The sequence below is a fragment of the Necator americanus genome, chromosome III (genome assembly GCF_031761385.1).
Source record: "Necator americanus strain Aroian chromosome III, whole genome shotgun sequence".
Taxonomy (NCBI): domain Eukaryota; kingdom Metazoa; phylum Nematoda; class Chromadorea; order Rhabditida; family Ancylostomatidae; genus Necator; species Necator americanus.
This window is the reverse complement of record NC_087373.1, coordinates 37,647,529-37,667,606: the sequence shown is the minus strand read 5'-3', so window position 1 is coordinate 37,667,606 and position 20,078 is coordinate 37,647,529. Positions and strand designations below refer to the sequence as shown.

Here is a 20,078-nt window from a genome sequence, read left to right as displayed (position 1 = left end):
TTCTTTCCCTCTAGAATTCTTTCGCACTTTCAGGTATCAAATGGTGGGTGGAAGGAATATTCCTGTGCTAGGTCGCAATTTTGACCTCTCACCCGCAGTGTCGCGGTTCTCCGCTGCTCGAATGTACTTGAGACGTGGAGCTAAGAAACCGATTGTGAAGAAGTCAGATGAGGTAGGGATTTATCACCGTTTTGTTCTTTTCATTTTTTAATTCCCTTGTTATCAAGACCAGAGTCTCTTCCATTCTTTATGGATGTGGAGTGCTGAAGTGTCTTGTATATAATTTTTTTTTTTTTGGCACATAATGCGAGTAGGCCTTGCTTCACGCTCGCCGACTCCACCTCCGTGTCAGACATTTATTTTTGTTTTCTCGATTTCGTTTCTTTATAAATTATGTTTTGGTGCCACCATTTCGTTCTATCATTCTATCGTTTTTAGCCTCTCATGCTCCCCCTTCAACGAACGGGCCCTAAGTTCAAGCTCGGACATCATAAGAAGGTCCCTCTCAGGAAGTCTCTCACTCCAGGAACAGTCCTTATCGTGCTTGCTGGACGCCATAAGGGAAAGCGCGTCGTCTTCTTGAAGCAGCTCGAGAAGTCGGGTCTACTCCTTGTTACCGGTAAGTCTTTTTTTTTGTTTTGCTGATTTCGTTTCCAACAATTTATTAAAGAAAATTTTTAATTTTGTTAGTAGCGATGGGTGACGATCCGGTGAAACACGCTGGTTATTGTTTTTGACTGTGTTTTCTTCTTTTTCTTGATACATCCTTCTCTAGTATGCTTTGGTGTATTTCTTTATTTTGTTTCTTTTCATTCTTTCCAAAATGTTCCTCATCTTCTCAATTTTTAAAACTTTTTTCACATAATTAGAGTGACTCTTGATTTGTCATTCACATGCAAGACTACCAATACTTTTTATTTTTCCTTCACTTATATTTTATCTATGATTTACCCACTAACGAATGCATGGGTCAGTGCTGGAAGGTGAAAGCGCCGAGATTTCTGTCATTTCTTTTTTTTTTCTTTTTTTTTGCGCTGTCTGCGTGCAGTTAAGGTTCTCAAGTCAGCGTTTGTGTAATTCCTGTTTTTTGATTTTCAAAGTATGATTTCGATACGTAATGACCATCCAATTTAATTCAACTACATTTCGAAAGCTCCTTTTTTGCATTTGTACTTTTTGTGGTAGATATGTAGTGCTCTCTATTTAAATAAAAACATGAACTTATCGCTGTCTAGAAGCTAGCGTGCATTTAACATTTTTGAGTGGCGGTATTTTTTTCTTTTTTGACCTTCTTTAAATATAGACGTGCGCAAAGCGTAAGGTACTGTTCTTTTACTTTTCTAGAATTGTGCCACACCTTATAAGTTTCAATTTACCTTTCCCGATTCATGTCATGTGATGGGCATGTCTCCGAGATGTTTTTTTTTTTCTGTTAGGTTGGCAAACGCTCAAGGTTTTTCTTCTAGCTCAGTTGAAAATACTAAGCGAGTTTCCTATTTGTTAATAGCATGTGTTCAATATGTTTTTCATCTTCACACTGCATTTCTAAAATGATTTTCTTCTTTTCATCCAACCATTTCTTTCATGTTAGGAGTCTCACGATGTACACTCTCATCCAGCTTGTTCGATATTGTTCTCAGGATTTTGTTCGTCAGATTCCCAAGCAGAGATATTCCATGATGAAACTGATATTCACTCAAAAAGAGTGTTGGACGTATTTTTCTGCAATTATAGAGACTTGGACACATTTTATATAGTTATGCATAGTTTGCGTGATTAATTTGCGATTTTCAGGACCACATAAGCTGAACAACTTCCCTCTCCGAAGAATTGCTCAAGCTTTTGTCATTGCCACGAAGACAAAGGTTGATGTTTCCGGTGTAAAGATCCCAAATCACATCAATGACGACTACTTCAAGCGAAAGACCCTCTCCGGAAAGAAGGGCGAGAACATTTTCGCAGCAGGAAAGGTTGAATATCAGGTCAGAATTCTTGTCATTTTTAATTCCTCTTTTGTGCCAGGTGGTGTTATTCTGTATATGCTTTTTTTCTGGTATTTACTTTTAATTGTTAGGCGACTTTGACTTTGTTTCTGCTTTCATTTTCTTATGACTTTGTTTTTAGGTTACCGAGCAAAGAAAAACAGACCAGAAAGCCATCGACAAGCCGATCCTTGCCGCTATCAAGAAGCACCCAGAACACAAATTCCTCTTCGGTTACTTGGGATCGCGCTTCATGTTGGGCAAGAGGCAGTACCCTCACAACATGGTGTTCTAAGTTTGTTGTTATCAATAAATTGTTTGTTATTTTAATTCTTGTAAATTTTAGTACTTCCTTCTCTCTTTTTTAATCCACAATTTCTATGAATGAGAATTTGGATGGTCTGGTTGACTGATCAAAACAGGTTCACCAGAGGTCAAATTTCCTGCCAAGAGACAAATTTTTATGTTTCTTTTTCTCCATGTGTCATGTACCTAGTTTGGAAATTCAGATAGTTTCGATACGAAATTATTTTTTAGAATATTAAAACATATTCTGACTTAAAATGTCGTTGTGATATGGAAGAAAATCTGCTACTTGCACATGGTCAAATTTCTGCAGTCGTCATTCTTTGTTCTTCAATTTTTCGACGGGTTTTAGCTTAAATTTGCAGTGGTATGTTAAGGTATTATCCTTCTTGAGAGATATACGGAAATGGTCAGAGGAAAAAAAAAAGATCTTACAGTACTTTACCAACCCATCCTTGCGATCTGTATGGTCTTTTGCAAGGAATAGAAATATAACATTTATTGGTGACCGGATCATTGGGCAAAGGACTAGAGGAGAGCGTTATAAGAACCAACATGGCTTCAAGTTAACATATAAAAAATAGTATACAATAAACAAACAACATCGTTTCGAGATGGTTGCCACACGAATTTAAAAAAGACGTTAAAGGATCGAACAGCGGATCATTGAGCTGGTTTAAAGCGAAAATCGAGAATGAACTAGAAATTTCTAATACTATGAACTCTATTAGATATGAAGGCATATGGTGAACAAAATAAAAAATCCGAAGAAAACAGAGAGGTTGGGAGAGGGCGGGGGACGATTTTTAATTCGTTCCCTATAGAGCCTAACCATAGCTGCTTAGCCTAAGCGAATATGGGCGTTTTTGAACAGCAACAATAGAGTAGCGCGGTAGCGCGAGTTATCCCTTCAGTCACGGTTCAAATTTCAATCACTATCGATTACAACAGAACGTAAGGGACACCTGGTTGATCATTTACAAAAGAAAAAAATTCCTGAAGTGTACAGTAAGCGTCACTTTGGGTTTCTTCTCGAGAGAAACCACACCAGCTAGTGACGAGATAGTGGCGTCTATGAAGCGGAAGCAGCTATGCGGCTGTCATATTATGGCATATGAGGTCAATATCATTGCCATTTTTCTTGAACACCGCCTGCTGTGTGGGATCGGCGGGGAAAATCCTAACTGCTCTGGTTTTTCCGCCAAGACATACGCTCAACGCTGGCGAAACGATTACGGTCGGAATTCGCATGTTCATCCTGAATCAGACGAGCGGTTATCGATTTTTTAGGAAGAAGGTACGACGTCGAGATCGAGTTACCTACCTTTCATATTGAGCTAGAAGTGTTCCGACAAGTTCTCCTACTCGTTCCTCTTCTTTTGGATTTTTCAAGCATCCAACTATATCATTATCGGCTAAATGAATAATAAATAGACCATTCGGTTCAGGACATACAGAGATGCGTGACACCTGAAACAGAAATCGGTTTAAAAGCAAGCTTTTAAATTAATTGTTAATTACTAAGTATTAATTTAGGTTTTAAATTACGGTAAATGTCGTAAATCGAACGAGAAAAACAGGCAGATTTCCTTAAAGATGACGCATTAAGTGAATAGATTATGTATTAAAAGGTAACTTTAACTTGAAAAAAAAATCCTAAATTCTGAACCAAATCCACCGCTAATTTTGTAAGTCATTAATTGACGTATTTTTGCGAGAAATGGTCTTATTTTTTTTCTAGAAACTACTCTCCGTTTTGTAAGAATGCTAATTTCTTTCGAGTAAATGTCCTTAACTTATGCACCTCTGCTAACTCATAATGCATTGTTTGATTCATGCTGAATTCTTTCTTCTTTCTTTTTTTTTAAAAAATTTTTTTTCTGGACTTTTTCCAAGACTACACTAAACGACCAACAGTAACTGCATATGGACTTTCTCTAGTACGAACGCTATTCATGTAATCCATATAATTTCTTGAGAAAACGTTTTTCTCTCCAACATTAAGAGGGAAAAGGTGAAATATGTCTATTCTAGATCTAGATCTAGATTCTAGATCCAACGGGGACCAGTTTTCGCCGGAAAAAGTTCGGAAAAAGACTAACAAGAAGAGAAGAAAAATAGTTATGAACCAAATATATGACATGAATGAAATTATTGATGAAAGGTAGCGTTTTGAGTGGAAGAATAGCAGGAGAAGACTCACATTTTGCAGTGGTGTCGGTTCCTTGAGCAGCTTGAAATTGACGGCATCAAATTTAGCAATGAATTTATCTGTTATAACAAGTGCTCTTAACGAGGATTTGTTGAAACGGTTGAACTTCTGAAAACTATTTATTTTGAGCAAGTTGTGGGCATTCAGAAATATTTTCACATAAGAAGACATTTTTCATACAAACATGGTTCGCAACCTACGATCCACCTGTTTACAGGGGCAGCATTTTTGAATGAACGGGATAGATGAACTCAACAAAAAAAAAGCGAACATCTTGTGGTTAAATAAGATAAGTTAACGAGAAAGTCGTGTTAATTAATGCTATTAGGATATTTTCCGAGAACATTCTCAATTTCCCAATATGTGGGAACCAGATTTCTAGATTTCAGTATATAAGTGCGTCAGTAAGGATCCTTACTACTACTATTTATTGTTGAATCCTCGGATTATTCCGGTACTCGAGAAAATAAAATTGAGAAGAAGCTATTTTTGAAGTGTTTCTTATTTTAAAACGTGATTTTGCTGTGTTATAGCGGAATCGTGGAGCCTAGTGCTCAGGATCGTGGTGGGACCGAGGCAAACTACAACTAGTGTTTCTAGTAGCAAGGGTACCCCACCTCAGATCGTAACCGCTACGCTCCATCGCGTCGCTTTGAGCGCAGCCGGTTACGGAACTGTACCGTGCTTCACTTAAAGGCATCACCCCACCAAGATGCGGCGCGCGCACAAAGCTGGTGCGCTCCAATCGAACCCGATGAGGAAAATATCGCGCCGGAACGCTTCTTCCGGGACGTTTTTAGTTAGGAAGAAGAAATAGACGAAATCACCGCCCTCTCCATAATCTACGGCCCCGTGTAGGAACTCTCCACCTGAAATCCGTGTCATCACAGATTCATGGGGTGATGCCTTTAATTTTGATCCATCCACAAGTGAGAGCGATTTTCTCTCGTGAAACCTCATTGCGTCTCCATCCTCAGAGTTCGTGCTTATAGCAGTTTTCTGAGCAGAAATTTGGAAATTTTGGAGTTATTGAAACTATGTATGAATTTTGGGCAAGTTTTTTTTTCACAGTTCTGGACCTTTTGACTTGATTTTTTTCGCATACAATAAAAAATTTTGCATTATATACAATGACAGTACCATTCTACTAATACTTACAAGCTGGATTTTTCCTGATCCAGCTGATTTTTTTAATGGTGAGATCAAGGGAATGGATATTATTGTAATGCCAGAATTCTCTGGTTTTTTCTGCACTATTTTTTTCCCGATTTGAAATTAATGATATCAAATTAAGCAAATAATAATATACTGTATAAATTGCAAATTTCACTGAAGAATGGGATGAATGTGGGACACCTAGGACTTTTTCCTTAATAGCTTATCACACTATTAATTATTCTCTGCAAATTATTCTTGTGTCTGCAAGAAATTTCTAGAAAATCGTAGCGCTTGTGAAGGAGGAACTCGCTAAGTTCGTTCATGGATCTATTCATGGAACGTTGCTCTATCGAGATAGGTTGCTCCAAAAAAGACCACTTCACAGGCGAGAAAACATAGCTAAATCTACAAAAATGTTTTTTTTTCCAATGTGATTCACCTGGAAAAATGTGCTGAAGATCACTTTCTCGTACGGATGTGAACTCTTCAACGCAAGCATCGCAGCACGATATTTGATCGGATTATAGGTGGGTTCCTCACTCTGAAACGAAGAAAATTTTTCAAAAAAAAATTAACAAACATACAGCGACATATTGAAAAAATGAGGGAGAATGGAAGAAAATAATGCTTTCTTTTCTAGGAATGGAGGTCACCTGTGATAAATAGTCGCCTTTCCAGGATCGTGTATAACCCCAACGTTCTCGTTTCCCGTTCAACGCGACGAATGCGGCTAGTTTTTCCGGTAACGATTCTCTGGAATAGAATTGCATTTTAGTGTAAACAGTGAATGAGCGCATGTCTAAAATCTAAAATAAACACAAAATGGATGAAATATGATATAAAAATAAGAAAAAGTAAAATAACTTAGAATGTCATTTTCAATGAAACATAATGACGATATTGAAAATTTTATTTTTTTAAAATTGAAATTCAATATTGAAACAATATTTGAAATCGTTCCCTCCTCCCCCTTTTCTGTCTGCACCATGACACATTCAAAAATTTAAAAATGATTTAAAAATAATAGATAATTATTTAAAAACAATAGATAGAAAAATAATAAATTAAAAATAGAGATTTATTAAAGCTACTGTAAGATTAGCCATGAATTTCTCAGATTTTTTTTTATTTAAAAATGATTTTGGAGTGATTTTTCTAAATTTTCTATTTTTTTCTATGCTTCTATTTTGATATTTCATTTTATTCATTTTATTTTGTTTATTTTATTTTCCATCTATTATTTAGTACATTTAATTCTAATTAATTCTGCTGAAAAATGTGCATACCTCAAATGTTGTGGCATCCTGCCAAGTATCGTAGCCGCTCGCCATCGTTGATGCATCACACGAAGTTTAGCGACGAACGATTCCAGCACAACCGGTGGCGCCGGCCAACGTACACTTTTCCCAAGATCCGGCATTTGTCGAACACCACTGAAAGTATGTATGTACGGGGGTTCACTGTGAGACGCATATGGGTCCCATTTTTATGTGACTAAACACAGGATGGGGAATGACTCAAAAATGGCCACAGAGGTGATTCACCGATGTGGATTCTTCAGGAATAGGAAAAATACCAATTTCCTTAGTAATCAGCACACGGTCATCCCGAAAATAAACAATGACTATCCAACAAATAACGAAAAATTTGAAAAAAAAAACCCCGTATAGAATTCTAGTCTCCATAAATTTTTGTGGAAAAAAACAAAAATAAAAATGAAATATTGAACATAAACAGTCTATAAATAGTAATAATATAATATGATAATATATAAATAATAATGTAATACGATGATATGTAAATAGTAAATATAAGATAAAACTATTTTTGTAGAATAAATTATAACATGTAAATAAGCAAAAAATGGTTTTTTTCTAAAAAGTTGAGGAAAAAAGTGAAGAAAAGCAGACCTAAAACTTGTGTACCTTAGATCCCCTCAAAAGAAGTAAAATTATAAATTATATTGCGGAAGAATTTTCAAATTTCTCACATTATATCATACAAATACTAATTTAAACCTGTATTTATATTTTAAGGGTGCTATTTTTTCTTCTTCATTTTTTTTTCACGTAAATATGTACGTCTTTTCTTTTTCTGACATCTTTTTTCCCTTTTTTTTTAGAAGGAATTTTCAAACAAAAATTCGCTGAAATAAGCACATTTGAAACTCGAAAATTATGCTCCAGCAATAAAAAAAAACAAAGATCAGGTCATGTGACCAGCTTATCTTAATTTAAAATGCATTGTTTACTTATTTTTCATAGGTCCCCACCTAAAAATACGGGACTACAAGCTCAAATCAAGTTTAGGTCCTGAATGGAACATATGCATTTTTGTAGAAGAGAGAAGATTTTCTTCAGAGAAATCACAACGATTATTTCTGAAGGATCAATGAACTTTATAGAAGGACTCGAGAGGATATCCTCAGTGAAACAAGCGGCTCTATTCGGCCGAAGAAACTGGGTATAGATTTTTCCAGAGGAGTGAATAATGGGGATTATAACACACGAGCCGGAGAACGGAAACGAGAAATTTCGCGCAAATTATCTGGAACGAATGACGGAAGCGTGCAGCGACGCCGGACCGAAAAACACTTCCAAAAAAACAGCAGTAATTAGAAACCTACAGCTAGTTGATTATGGATACGGAAGTTGAAAGTCTGTCAGGATCCGGATCCAGAGAATAGTGAGGTCTAGACTTTTCTGAGATTGAGTTGAAGATGTGGAAGGCAAAGGATGGATGGCAGATTTTTTTTTTTGATTTTATGATTTGGTTAATTTCCGGTAGAATAATCATAGATACTGAGAATTTTAAGCGGCTATGGTTCGATTACCGTAACTATGAAGTCCAGAAATGATGTTATAACGCAAAAAAACGTCACTGGAAAGGTTCTTGGGACCTCAAGCAAACTGTGATTTTATTTCTTAAATAAAAAGTTCTGTAAGACCAATTAGTGATGCGATATTTCTAGTTACCGAACAGTTTAAAAATCTAAAAATAATTAAAAATTAAAAATATAACTCGAATAAATTTTGGATAACCATCAAGTACATTTTTAAGGGAAAAATAAGAGAGTATAAAAATTTTCCTAAGTGCAGAATTTTTCCAAAATTCTATATTGAAGAGTTCGGTGTTCACGAGAAAAATACAATATTTATATTTCATAAATATTAGTATAAGTACGTAGTAGTTTATATATTTATGAGCATTTCATAAATTTTCTATCTAAAATATGTTTATTTATATTTGTAATTATACTTATACGTATATATTTTTTGGAGAAAGATTTATATTCGAGCAACTGGCCCTGGTAAAAAAATTTGAAAATTGTTCTGTTGTTTTATTTTTGTTTTTTTTTTCAAATTGTTGATTTACTTTATTGGTTGTAGAACGTGCCAGATACATTACAAGGGAACCTGACATTACAAGAATTTTTCAATTCTCCGCTTTTTTTCCCCCGAAATCAATTTTTTCCCAATAACGGCTGTCCATGGATATCGATCGATCGGTGAAACTGACCGGAATGATTCGATGAGATTTTTGATGTAGCTGCGAAGTTTATAACGTCGATACACGCCCATAATATGGTAGATTGCTTTCATTTGTTTACATCGTCTTCTTGCCAATGTGCCACGGAGATTCTGAAACAATACAGAGTGTGATCACGTGAAACTGCGGTTACAATTTCGTTTTTTTTTTTTTGCTCTAAATTGTTTTTTTTTATAACTATTAATTAGCTATGGTTTTTTTTGTTATAACCATTAATTTCGTCACCACTATTTATTATTATTACTTTATTACTATTATTATTATTTTTATTATTGCTATCATTATTATTGTTGTTATTATTAGTACTGTTATTATTATTAATACTGTTATGATTATTGTGGTTATTATTATTATTACTATTATCATTATTATTATTATTATTATTATTATTATTATTATTATTATTATTATTATCATTATTATTATTATTATTATTATTATTATTATTATTATTATTATCATTATTATTATTATTATTATTATTATCATTATTATTATTATTATTATTATTATTATTATTATTATTATTATTATTATTATTATTATTATTATTATTATTATTATTATTATTATTATTATTATTATTATTATTATTATTATTATTATTATTATTATTATTATTATTATTATTATTATTAGCACCGTTTCATTATTATTTAACAAATTATTTAAGCAACAGTCAGACACCAAGAAATTTTCCAGAAAGCGGTCAGAAAAGTTAGAAACGGAGTCGTGCTTCCAAATGAAAACAAAAATTGCTAAAATCGACTTCTTAACGAAAATTTCAAGAAATCTCCGGAACAAAATATTCCTCGCAGTCCTTATGATATCTTTTTCTTTTTTTTTCTTTTCTAGTTCTTCTTTTTTTATAGAATGAACACATTTTGTGCAGATTATACAAACCATTTAAGAGTTTTAAAAATTTAATTTTAAAAAGAATGAAAATGAGAACGTTTCGAACCTTCTGTAAGAAGATGATCACTTCCGGTAATTTAGCGCTTCGTAGTTCTTCTAGTCGAAACACTGTTTGTGGACTTCGGATGAACACCTGGAAGTGGATTTAATCCTGCGAAAATCTCACCAGAGAAATACAGCACTCCGTCGCAAAAGTGGATGGAAAGGAAATTAATTTTGATGGAACTCTGCTCACCTTAGTTTTACCGTACACACAATCCTCCTCCAAACCGGCATATCTCAAAATCTTCGAGCAATTATCACGTGGCGTTCCACCTCTTGGATTTGGCCAAGTATCCGGACAAAGTAGCTTATATCTGAATGGTTTATACTTCTTGAAACTGCACCTAACACCAACGGTAAAAAATTTTTAGTAGTTAAATTTGGGACCTGTTGATAAACCGTTCATAACTGCAGCGATGCACAAAACCAGCTCGGCGAACACGAACGTTCTCGAGTAAACCCAGATAACGGACCTATGCATGACCGATTACTAATCAATAAGAGAATAAAGTGTTTAAAAAAGTGCGAGAACCGGTCCCCGGACGCAAATCTGATGGTCCGAGCGTACTTTCGCCTAAAAACGAGCAAAACAGGGCACAATCGGGGTTCACGAATGTAAAGGAACACGTCAAGATGGGACAGGGACCAGTTCTCACGTCTATATAAAACAGCGATTACCTGATGATCAACTCTTTCTAGATCGAAAATTGTACTGCTTTTCTCTTCATTCGGTTTTATACAACGAATGTAGTGTGGTTCTTTGCTGGCCAGTTGGGTTACCAGTGTTGACATGGAGTTCTGGAATACGTTTGAAATTCAAAAATGGTAAGGAGGAATTTTCTCTCTATTTTGTTTCTTCTTCCTTTTTTTCCCTTTCTTTCTGCTGAACATTTTAGAGACGAAAAAACCAAAGTTATGTCATATCCTGGGACATTTCTCATGGATGAACAACAAAGGATCAGTACCCACAACATAGCTATGTATGGTGAGGTCAGAACTACCTGAAGCCTAGTTCAAAAGTGTAAACGATTACGCTAAGTGTAGCGCTATGGGACCCTTGCTCATCTCACCATATATCACTCAGTGGTCTGGCTCAAGCTGCCAGGGTCCCAGTTTTCAGTGCAATTGCGGTGAGCGGTTGCGATAGAAGTCACGTGGTGGGACCCTTAGTCATTACTAGAGCTGGCACAGGTCGACCACCTCGAGCGCAACCGCTGACCACAACTGCGTAAAACTTCAGCTTCGTTTTGATCCGACACTACAAGCGGATAATTTCAAGAGAAAAAAAAAGACCGGAAAAAATCCCTTAACGTTCTTATTTTCGAATATACTAGCCGATTATCGATTGAACTAAGAATTAGTTTGAAATAAAATCAGTGGAGCTCACTTTGAACAAATATCCGGCCGTAGGTGGACGTCGGTTCACCTCAGTTACTTTTTTGGAACCATCTGGGAAAATAGACTTAAGTAGTGGGCTCTCACTGAAATATTGGATTGCGGGGGAAATTTTCATACGTTTCATTCTAATTTTCGATATTTTCCCGATAATTTTACCTGTTATACATCAATCGCTTCAAATCCTGGAACAGCGTGTCTCTATTCTTATCCATAAAACCGTTCACTGAATAAGTGACGTCACCAGCATAATGTGTCACCCTAAAAATAAAACACATTAAAAATAATATAATAAAATTGTATAAGAAAAATCTAATAGCTATTTATATTTTTTAATATTATTTTATTTATTTATATATACTTGTTTATTTTTAAAGTATATATTTCGAGGTTAAACTAATCATGGGACCGTCTAAACCAGGAAAAAAATCCCCCACCTGAATTCATCATGTTTCATGGATTTATCGGATTGTTTAAGTCCTCGACTTGTGTAGTGTTTATGCGATTGAAGGTTCTTGTCGAGTTCTCTAAGGAAAACCTGAGAAAAATATGGATTTGGGAGGAAATCAGGAATTAACTGCGAGTTTCCCTCCATAGAATTTTCATTCACCTGGTCAGTGACATTTCCTATGGAAGCACATGCATCATCCAGAACGGATAGAATTCCGGTTCTTGGCATTTCTACGAGATCACAAATGATCTAAAAGGAATAGGTAAAGGTTTAGTTTAGTACTACGGTAGGGTAGTACTCTATTAAAGCACTAAGATATTACCTTATTGTTAAAATAGTCAATTTTAGACCACTTGATCCCTTCACGTTCATATTCCTCCTGTTCCTGTTTCAAAACCAACTCGATGAATAATTGTTGCAATTTTTCGTTACAGTAATTGATACAAAGCTGCTCGAAACTGTAAACAAACGGGGATACTGTAGTTGATAGACTACCGTAGTCCAGCTATCGATTAGTTCTTACCTATTCGTGCCAAAAATCTCAAATCCATATATGTCCAACACACCGATTACAGTACCTTTATTGTAACGAGATGTTTGTTCGACCGTGATTGATTCGTTAATTTTTTCGACCACCCACGAGAAAAGGCGGTCATAGACTGCCTAAAGCACACAGAAATCACTTGTAAAAGAAAGCGCGACCTAATCGAAAAGATCTGCTCCATTTCAGACCGACCTTGGCGAGCGCATCTCTTGTATAGAGGGCAGCATTCACGTCGTGTGTTTTTGCCACCACGTCTCCACGAGCAGCGACAACCTGGAAGACGGAAATACATTTGTGGATGCGTTCTCCCTTCTTTATAAATAAACAAATAAACAAAAATAAAAAAATAATGAAATAATAATAAGTAAATGAATAGTCATGATAAAATAATATAATATATGACTTGGCATGATTTACTAATAATAAATGATAAAATAATAATAGATGAATGAATAAAAAATCGAAAATTTTATATTTAGCGCATTTAGCGAATTTGCGCTTAATGTTCGGCTAACAGCGACGTACAGAAATCAACGAACCTGTGAAGTTAGCGCCTTATGTAGCTGTTCTGGTGTAACGGACAAACATCTGGCCGCATTTTTAAGTGTTTCAGGATTGGTCACATGACAATCACCGCTTGACGATTCCGAATCCGCAAACGCCAAATTCCCGAGGTGAAGAATCCCGGCAATTATCGACCATAACTGGAAAAAAAGTGTGTGGAAATTTTTTTGGCACATTTGTTTGGATTGTGATTACTTTTAAAACATGCTGCGTGGGCGTAGAAAAATGAGTTGAAGTATTTCTACTACATACCCCTCTGTCAAGTAACTCCTTTATTAGCGTTTGCTTTAAATATCTCTCTATTTTAGCGCATGTATTTTTGATGTCTGTGTCTGTCGTGGGTGTGGCGTTGTCGGTTAGTGGCCCGTTGTAGCCACATGGTCGAAGGTTCGAATCCGCCCTAGTGCACACCAAACCTTTCATCCGTCCGGCGTCGATAACTTGGGGCCAGACCTGTCTGGGAGGATAAAAACCCCGGACTTGATGATCGGCTGGCTCCGGCAAGTCATTCTATAGGCCAACACGCGTTCCAAAACCTTAACGATTACAAATTCCAGTAAAACGCGTTGGAGCATCTGAAATGGATTGATACGCCAGTGACTTTATCCTTATCCTTTTTTTTTATTCTTAGTGTGTAAAACTTCCTATGTGCTAAAGCGTTGTTTTATGTCAACCAGTGACTTTCGACATTACGAACAGCCTTTAAAGTTCCTTCCTATCCGAAGCATAAACTTAAATATACTAGTTTAAAGCAGATTTAGTTAAGCTTATCTAAAAGTTCCCGTCGAAAAATCCTGTAATCCTTTAAAGGCATCAACCCATGAATCTGAGATAGTACGGGTTTCAGATGGGTTATGCCTATACGGGGTCGTAGATTGTGGGGAAGACGGTGATTCCGTTCATCTCTTCCTGTATCAGTGGAATCGGAACACCCCAGAACGCTGTTTCTTACGATGCCCTCATTGCATCGCGCCACCTTTGCGCCCCGCCCCCGCCGGCGATACGTCCGAATTGGTTTTCCACTTTTTTTGGTTTTTGGTTTTTTTTTGTGTTTGAAACTTGGCATGTGCATTCATGCGATGTTTTATCGATCGATATATCGGATCATCGATGAGCACGGAAAAGGTGTTATGGCCCACACTTTTTGTTTACATAAAAAACTAACTTAGGTTGAACTCTGCAACAATTGATGGTAAATAAACGTTGTTCAAAAAATCTTTGTTGCTTAATTAGTTCCTCACTGCTCTCTTTCTTTCCACCCTGTGTATATTGCAATAGTTTAAGAACCATTAAAATTTAATAACGTCTAATTAAATTTAAAAAATTGACAAGATATTGGTCTTACCAGCAAAACACTTCGGAGGGGTTGAAATTTTGAGTATCATTAAACTGTTCAGTCAACAAAATAAAGCAAAGCTAACGTTAAAATTGGGGCGGGTGTAGTATAGCGGTTAGAGGTTCCGATCCTTCCTGCACGATCGATCGGAGGTTCGACACCGCTCTAGTGCCCACCATGCCTTTCCTCCCTCCAGGGTCGATAAATTCGTACCAGACTTGTCTGGGAGGATAAAAACACTGACTCTGATGGCAATCGTATTCCCCCGCAAGTCATTGTACCTATGGCCCGCTCCTCACGTTCGTTAACCTCAAACGATTTTGAATTGAAGTGAACGTGGGGGCGCATCCCAAGCGGATTGATTAACGCCAGAAACTTTACTTACTTTAATGCTAAAATTTTCATCTCAGAATAGCAGAATATTCGGGAGTCCACGTTTTGTTGAGCGAGAGCACATCGACAACAAGGAGGAGTTAAATTAGCAGAAAATCTTTGGTACTGGGTCCCATCTTTGAAAATACATCTTTACTACAGGACTTTTAATATTTAGTTCCGATGATCCAGCTCCACCTCTTCATTGGTCATGGATGATTTAATGTGTTCCATTATCAGAAGTAGAAATTTGGCACTTGACTTAAATGGATTCGGCTAATGCGTCTTTCTGGATTAAATTGTTACATTAAGAAGCACTCACAGCATAATTAGATGGGCTAAGCACATAGATTTATGTGTTTTTAGGTCTATATGTTTATATTATGTGTTTATATACTTGGACTATGTTTATATTACTGTTTATATTTATATTTCTTATATATTTTTGATCTTTTTTTTTGTTTTTCGGGCATACATTCTATCCTGTTAAAGGCACCACCACACTGAATTTGGGGTGGTACGGATTTCAGGTTGATTATGTTTATGCGGGGTCGTAAATGATGGGGAGAAGAGTGATTCCGTCCATTTCTTTCTAATTGCCGTAAAAAAACGGCTGTGAAGATGCACAGACGCGTGCGTGCACAAGGCTGGTGCGCTCCAATCGAGCTCGTTGTAGAAAATAGCGCGCCGGAACGCTCGAAGTCGTATCTTCCGGACCATTTTTCCACGGCGATTAAGAAGAAATGGACGGAATCGCCATCTTCCCCACAATCTACGACCCCGTATAGTCTTTGAACATTGGAAATCCATATCACGTCAGATTCGATGGGTGATGTCTTTAAGCACTGAATAACTTTGATCCACAGGTTGTAACTATGGAATTTACTTCTACAGCTCCTACCTGACTTAACTTAACTTTTTCACCTTCTTCTCTTCTTTTATTCTGGAGGCGACGTTCTTCTATTAATTTAACCATCAGATAAGTTCTCCATGCTAGTGGCTGCCTAATAAATTCACTGATCACTTCACTTCAATTCACTTCAAAAAATAACAGCTTGACGTGAAGCGAGCGTGGTGAAACCTTTGCTGGCATCACCCATCGCTGCAGTTCTTGCGAGGTCCCACCTCGGTCCCAACTGCTGCTTCCAGCGCGCCCGCAACTACACTCGTGATTCATGTCGTTTTGACCCGACTACATGTCAAAGCAGTCAAATCTAAATTTTCTCGGAAACGCCTCTTTTCCCGCGCTGCACAAATTTCCTTCTACAGTTTCCTAAGGATCTTCTCTGGGAAGTTGTGTGCTGGTGGGAGTAACCTTGATGTTTTGGACACTTGTTCATAAATAACTTTCAAATCCTAAAAAATAAACAATCTGCACAACACTTACACCGTCAATGTCACATTCGTTGAAGCCGGTAGCTTTGAGTGATTGTTGGACCTCTTTGAAGTCACGAGCGTCATCAATTGAAGAAACCTTGGAAAAAAATCAGGAAAATTTCTCGAAGGAAATTCACAAATCCAGAAAATTACGAAAGAGTTAGGGGGGAATGTTTATCTGAGTAAAACGGATAAGGAACAACAAATAAACAAGAAATAATTGAAACATTCGTAGTGAATCCTCACCTTATCGCTCTCACCCTGATTCAGGTAGAAATATTTGCTTGCATCATTCTTTAAGCTGTACTCTTTCAATTTGCTCGCATCAATTCCTCGTAGAAGATGATAGAATACGTGAAAATTTCGTTCTCCTTTCTGTTGCCTCACGACACGAGACTAAAAGACTTCTTCCAGAGTATTTTCTCTGGATCTCGTCAGCTTTGAACAAAAAAAAATTTGCTCCAACCTTTTCGAGAAGATAATTGGAGATATTTCCACCGATTGGATCACCGTTAAAATTAAAATTGATGTGCATATATTTGCCAAATCTACTCGAATTATCATTTCGATTTGTTTTCGCGCATCCAAGTGATTCTAGGATGCAATTCGATCGTAGGAGGATGTTTTTCACTCTGAAAGGAGGTGAGTTTTTTTTTTGTTATAATTTAAAACAGACATGTACATAAATCAATAATAGGAATAAAAACAATGATAAAAATTGTTTTCTTTAATTGAGCCGGACACTTTGAACTTTTTTTTCTTTCCATAGACATTTTTTATGATAAAAATATGTATGGAAAGAGGACAAATAGGTGGTGAAAAAGATAAGGCAGTAAGCTTAGAAGAAGAAAAATAAGCGAAAATATGTATAACAAGAGGAAAAAGATGAAAAAAGGATAAGAAAAAAGATACGAACAAAGCAGTAGGAACTCAAGAAATAGCGGAGCCTAATAATAGATGCGCCTCAGCAGGAAGTGATTGTTATCCTCCTGTTTATATATTATTTATTGTTTATTATTTTTATCATTTATTTTTTTGTTTATTTTTATTCACTATTTATTATCATTTTATTTATAATTCATTATTATTCCATTATTATTCTATTATTATTGTTGTTGTTGTTGTTTCTATTATTATTCTATTATTATTATTTTATTTATTATTTATTATTATTCTTATTCATTATTATTATTATTATTTATTATTTATTATTATTATTATTCAGAATTATTTGATCTATTTGTAATTTTTCAATCTGTCTGTATGGTTTGTCTGATCGTTCCTCTGTGTTTATCTTTGTCTCCTTTGTCTCTTGTCTCTTTTGTTTTCTTTTTCTTTCTTTCCTTCTTCCTCCCTCTCTCATTACCCTCTATCCATCCTCTTCCTCCAATCCTTGCGTTCCGCTTTGCGTAAGCGTATCGTTAATCCGTAATTGTTCCCCCGTTCAACGATTTCTTTCACGTCGACCCAGCCGCATACATGCTCATTAGGAAACACAATACCGCGCGTTCGCGCTTTCACCCTCTTGAGGATTGGCTTAAGTGTGGATCCGATTGCACTGAGTAATTAATGAACTCTGATATACTTTTGGACGAATGTATGCATAACCTAAGCCTATGCAACCATATCGCACTAATAACAAAATAATTCTGGAAATTCCAAGGGGATTTCTCGAAATTCCAAGGGAATTCCGAGGAACGGATGGGAAAAAGGCGAAAAAGTGAGCAGATTAATGATAAGACGAGGCTATGAAAAAGATAAAAGCGGTACACTTTTCATTTGAAAGGGAATCGTAATCCTCAAAAAAGGATAAGATGAACTCAAAATAAAACAATTATTTATTTGGAAAAAAATTAAAAATTAAAATCAAAAATTAAAACCTATTGCCTTTTTACATAAAATTTAAAAGCAATGATAAGGAGCGGATTTGCGGAAAATGTTTGAAAATCATGAAATCTCTCGAAATCCCCGGAATACTCTCAAAAATAGCTCACGAAGAAATTTTCGATTCAGCAGCGTAAGCAGAAAAAAGGCAGAAATTTAGCAGAGAGAGAGAGAAAAAAAAGAGAATGGTGCAAGATTATGAAAGCGATAAAGGCGGTTAACTTTGAAAGGGAATCGGAACCCTCAAGAAAGGATAAGATGAACTCAAAATAAAATTATTATCTATTTGCATAAATGAAATGAAGGAAAGTGGTGAATGAAGCAGCTCTGAAGCAAACTACCATGAGAAAATGAGGAAACACAGCTTTAAACTGAAAACGAAACAATGAAAATCTGAGCAGAGAACGAAGAATTGAAGAAAATAGAAAGGGAAACTCGAATACGTAGATTATGCCAGCAATGAATGAATGGATGAATGAACGAATGAATGAATAAATAAATGTTTGGATGTGAGTATATGAATGAGTGAATGAATGAATGAGTGGACGAATGGATGAATAAATGTGCGAACGAATGAATGAATGAATATCCCAGTGAGAGCGTCAGCGATGAAAATTAATAGAAGATGGAAGAACAAAGAGATGAAAGCATATCAGAATGAAGAGAAGGAAGAATGCTTGTGCAGAGAAAGGAGGAGGGAGACCAGTAAGAGAAAAAGAGAAAGAACACATGAAAAAAGATAAGAATGGAGTAAAAAGAAGAAATTGAAAGCGACTGCAAATACCAAATATGATCTTCCAAGAAGAGGTATCGTATCACTTTTTTAGAGCTAGTAACTTAAGTATCATATCAAAGTATCAAGGTTTTAAGGTAGTGCTTTGCTTTAGGTAACTTTACTTAGTAAAGTAAAAGAGTACCGTATCACTTTTTTACAGTATTCCCTTATAGCCATTTGAAAAAACCTGAAAGCGATACGGAAAATTACGATAACAACTCGGAAGTAGAGCGCTACTTCTGCGATCAAAAAATAGTAAGGGTTCGTAAATAAAGTATAAAATAAAGTAAAGTAAATCTAAAATTCCTTAAATTTATCCAAATTCATGAATTTTCTTCTTCTTCTATTGGCACGCACAACCTTCAGTGACATCTTTGTCAAATTTTATGACAGGATCGTCAACTGGTAGTTAATGAGTTACATTTGCTAACGTTTTCCTCGAAACGGTCACTATTCGATGCGAGATCTTTTGGGGTTCCGGTTGTTCGCGATTTTTTCATTAAAAATTTCTCCCGTATCGTTCCGCGACCACCGTATTCACCTGATTCGGGTTCGTCTGACTTCTGGTTGTTCCCTCAAACAGCTCAAAAAACCACTTCAGGGTCATCGTTTTGACTCGATTGAGGAGATAGAAACGGTATCGAAGAGGCGGATCCAGGAAATCGAGTAAAAGAAATGTTTCCGAGGATTGGCACAAAGCTGCCGAAGTGCTGAGTACTTTTAAGGAGATGAGAAAAAAAGAAATTTTGAAGAGTAACAAATAAATCATAATGAAATGAAATATTAATGAATAGTAAATGAGATTTTTTTGGAATTTCTCGCTATTTTTGATCACAGTAGTATGATGCGATTTGGACACTGACTGCTGGAGGCAAATATGTACAGATTTCATAAAATCTCGAGAAAATCCCTGTTAGTTATCCTTGAAACCGTTCTCGAACGTCCGTTTCTTCCCGAATTCTCCCTCAATCAACCGCTTTTAGCCGCATCCGACGATTTCCTGGATTTCTCCCCCCGGCCAAATGAATGATCCGCCCGCCGTCTGCGGTGCTTCCGTCATGCGAACACTCGCTTTGTGATGTGACGAGAATAGCGAACGATGATGACCAGATGTGCTGGCTGGTTGGATGGCTGGCCATTTAAAGGGCTGTTGAACGATTGAGCGTGTTAGTAGTGGTTTTGAGCGAGAAATTCGAGGATGTGTTCGGATGGAGGT

At 36.2% G+C, this 20,078-nt stretch overlaps 2 protein-coding genes across 2 annotated transcripts in view; one reads left to right on the top strand and one right to left on the bottom strand.

Moving 5' to 3' along the window:
• Positions 1 to 40: 40 nt before the first annotated feature.
• Positions 41 to 2,277, top strand: RB195_012221 (uncharacterized protein; the record flags this gene model as incomplete). The annotated part of the gene is made up of 4 exons (XM_013438079.2): positions 41 to 172; positions 439 to 619; positions 1,795 to 1,982; positions 2,125 to 2,277. The coding sequence occupies 4 exons, from the start codon at positions 41 to 43 to the stop codon at positions 2,275 to 2,277; spliced, it is 654 nt and encodes a 217-aa protein (XP_013293533.2).
• Positions 2,278 to 3,377: 1,100 nt separating this feature from the next.
• The window catches only part of RB195_012220 (uncharacterized protein), a gene marked incomplete at both ends in the record, with an annotated part of 30,033 nt that continues 13,332 nt past the window's right edge, over positions 3,378 to 20,078 (bottom strand). The window contains 22 exons of the mRNA XM_064193983.1: positions 3,378 to 3,546; positions 3,613 to 3,758; positions 4,492 to 4,608; positions 6,098 to 6,199; positions 6,312 to 6,411; positions 6,945 to 7,091; positions 9,178 to 9,299; positions 10,169 to 10,255; positions 10,358 to 10,478; positions 10,552 to 10,637; positions 10,843 to 10,962; positions 11,552 to 11,645; positions 11,719 to 11,820; positions 11,997 to 12,097; positions 12,170 to 12,259; positions 12,333 to 12,468; positions 12,534 to 12,673; positions 12,747 to 12,827; positions 13,094 to 13,258; positions 16,214 to 16,300; positions 16,450 to 16,599; positions 16,670 to 16,835. Of these exons, the coding sequence (XP_064051566.1) occupies positions 3,378 to 3,546; positions 3,613 to 3,758; positions 4,492 to 4,608; positions 6,098 to 6,199; positions 6,312 to 6,411; positions 6,945 to 7,091; positions 9,178 to 9,299; positions 10,169 to 10,255; positions 10,358 to 10,478; positions 10,552 to 10,637; positions 10,843 to 10,962; positions 11,552 to 11,645; positions 11,719 to 11,820; positions 11,997 to 12,097; positions 12,170 to 12,259; positions 12,333 to 12,468; positions 12,534 to 12,673; positions 12,747 to 12,827; positions 13,094 to 13,258; positions 16,214 to 16,300; positions 16,450 to 16,599; positions 16,670 to 16,835 (2,629 nt within the window). The remainder of the gene's footprint in view (positions 3,547 to 3,612; positions 3,759 to 4,491; positions 4,609 to 6,097; positions 6,200 to 6,311; positions 6,412 to 6,944; positions 7,092 to 9,177; positions 9,300 to 10,168; positions 10,256 to 10,357; positions 10,479 to 10,551; positions 10,638 to 10,842; positions 10,963 to 11,551; positions 11,646 to 11,718; positions 11,821 to 11,996; positions 12,098 to 12,169; positions 12,260 to 12,332; positions 12,469 to 12,533; positions 12,674 to 12,746; positions 12,828 to 13,093; positions 13,259 to 16,213; positions 16,301 to 16,449; positions 16,600 to 16,669; positions 16,836 to 20,078) is intronic.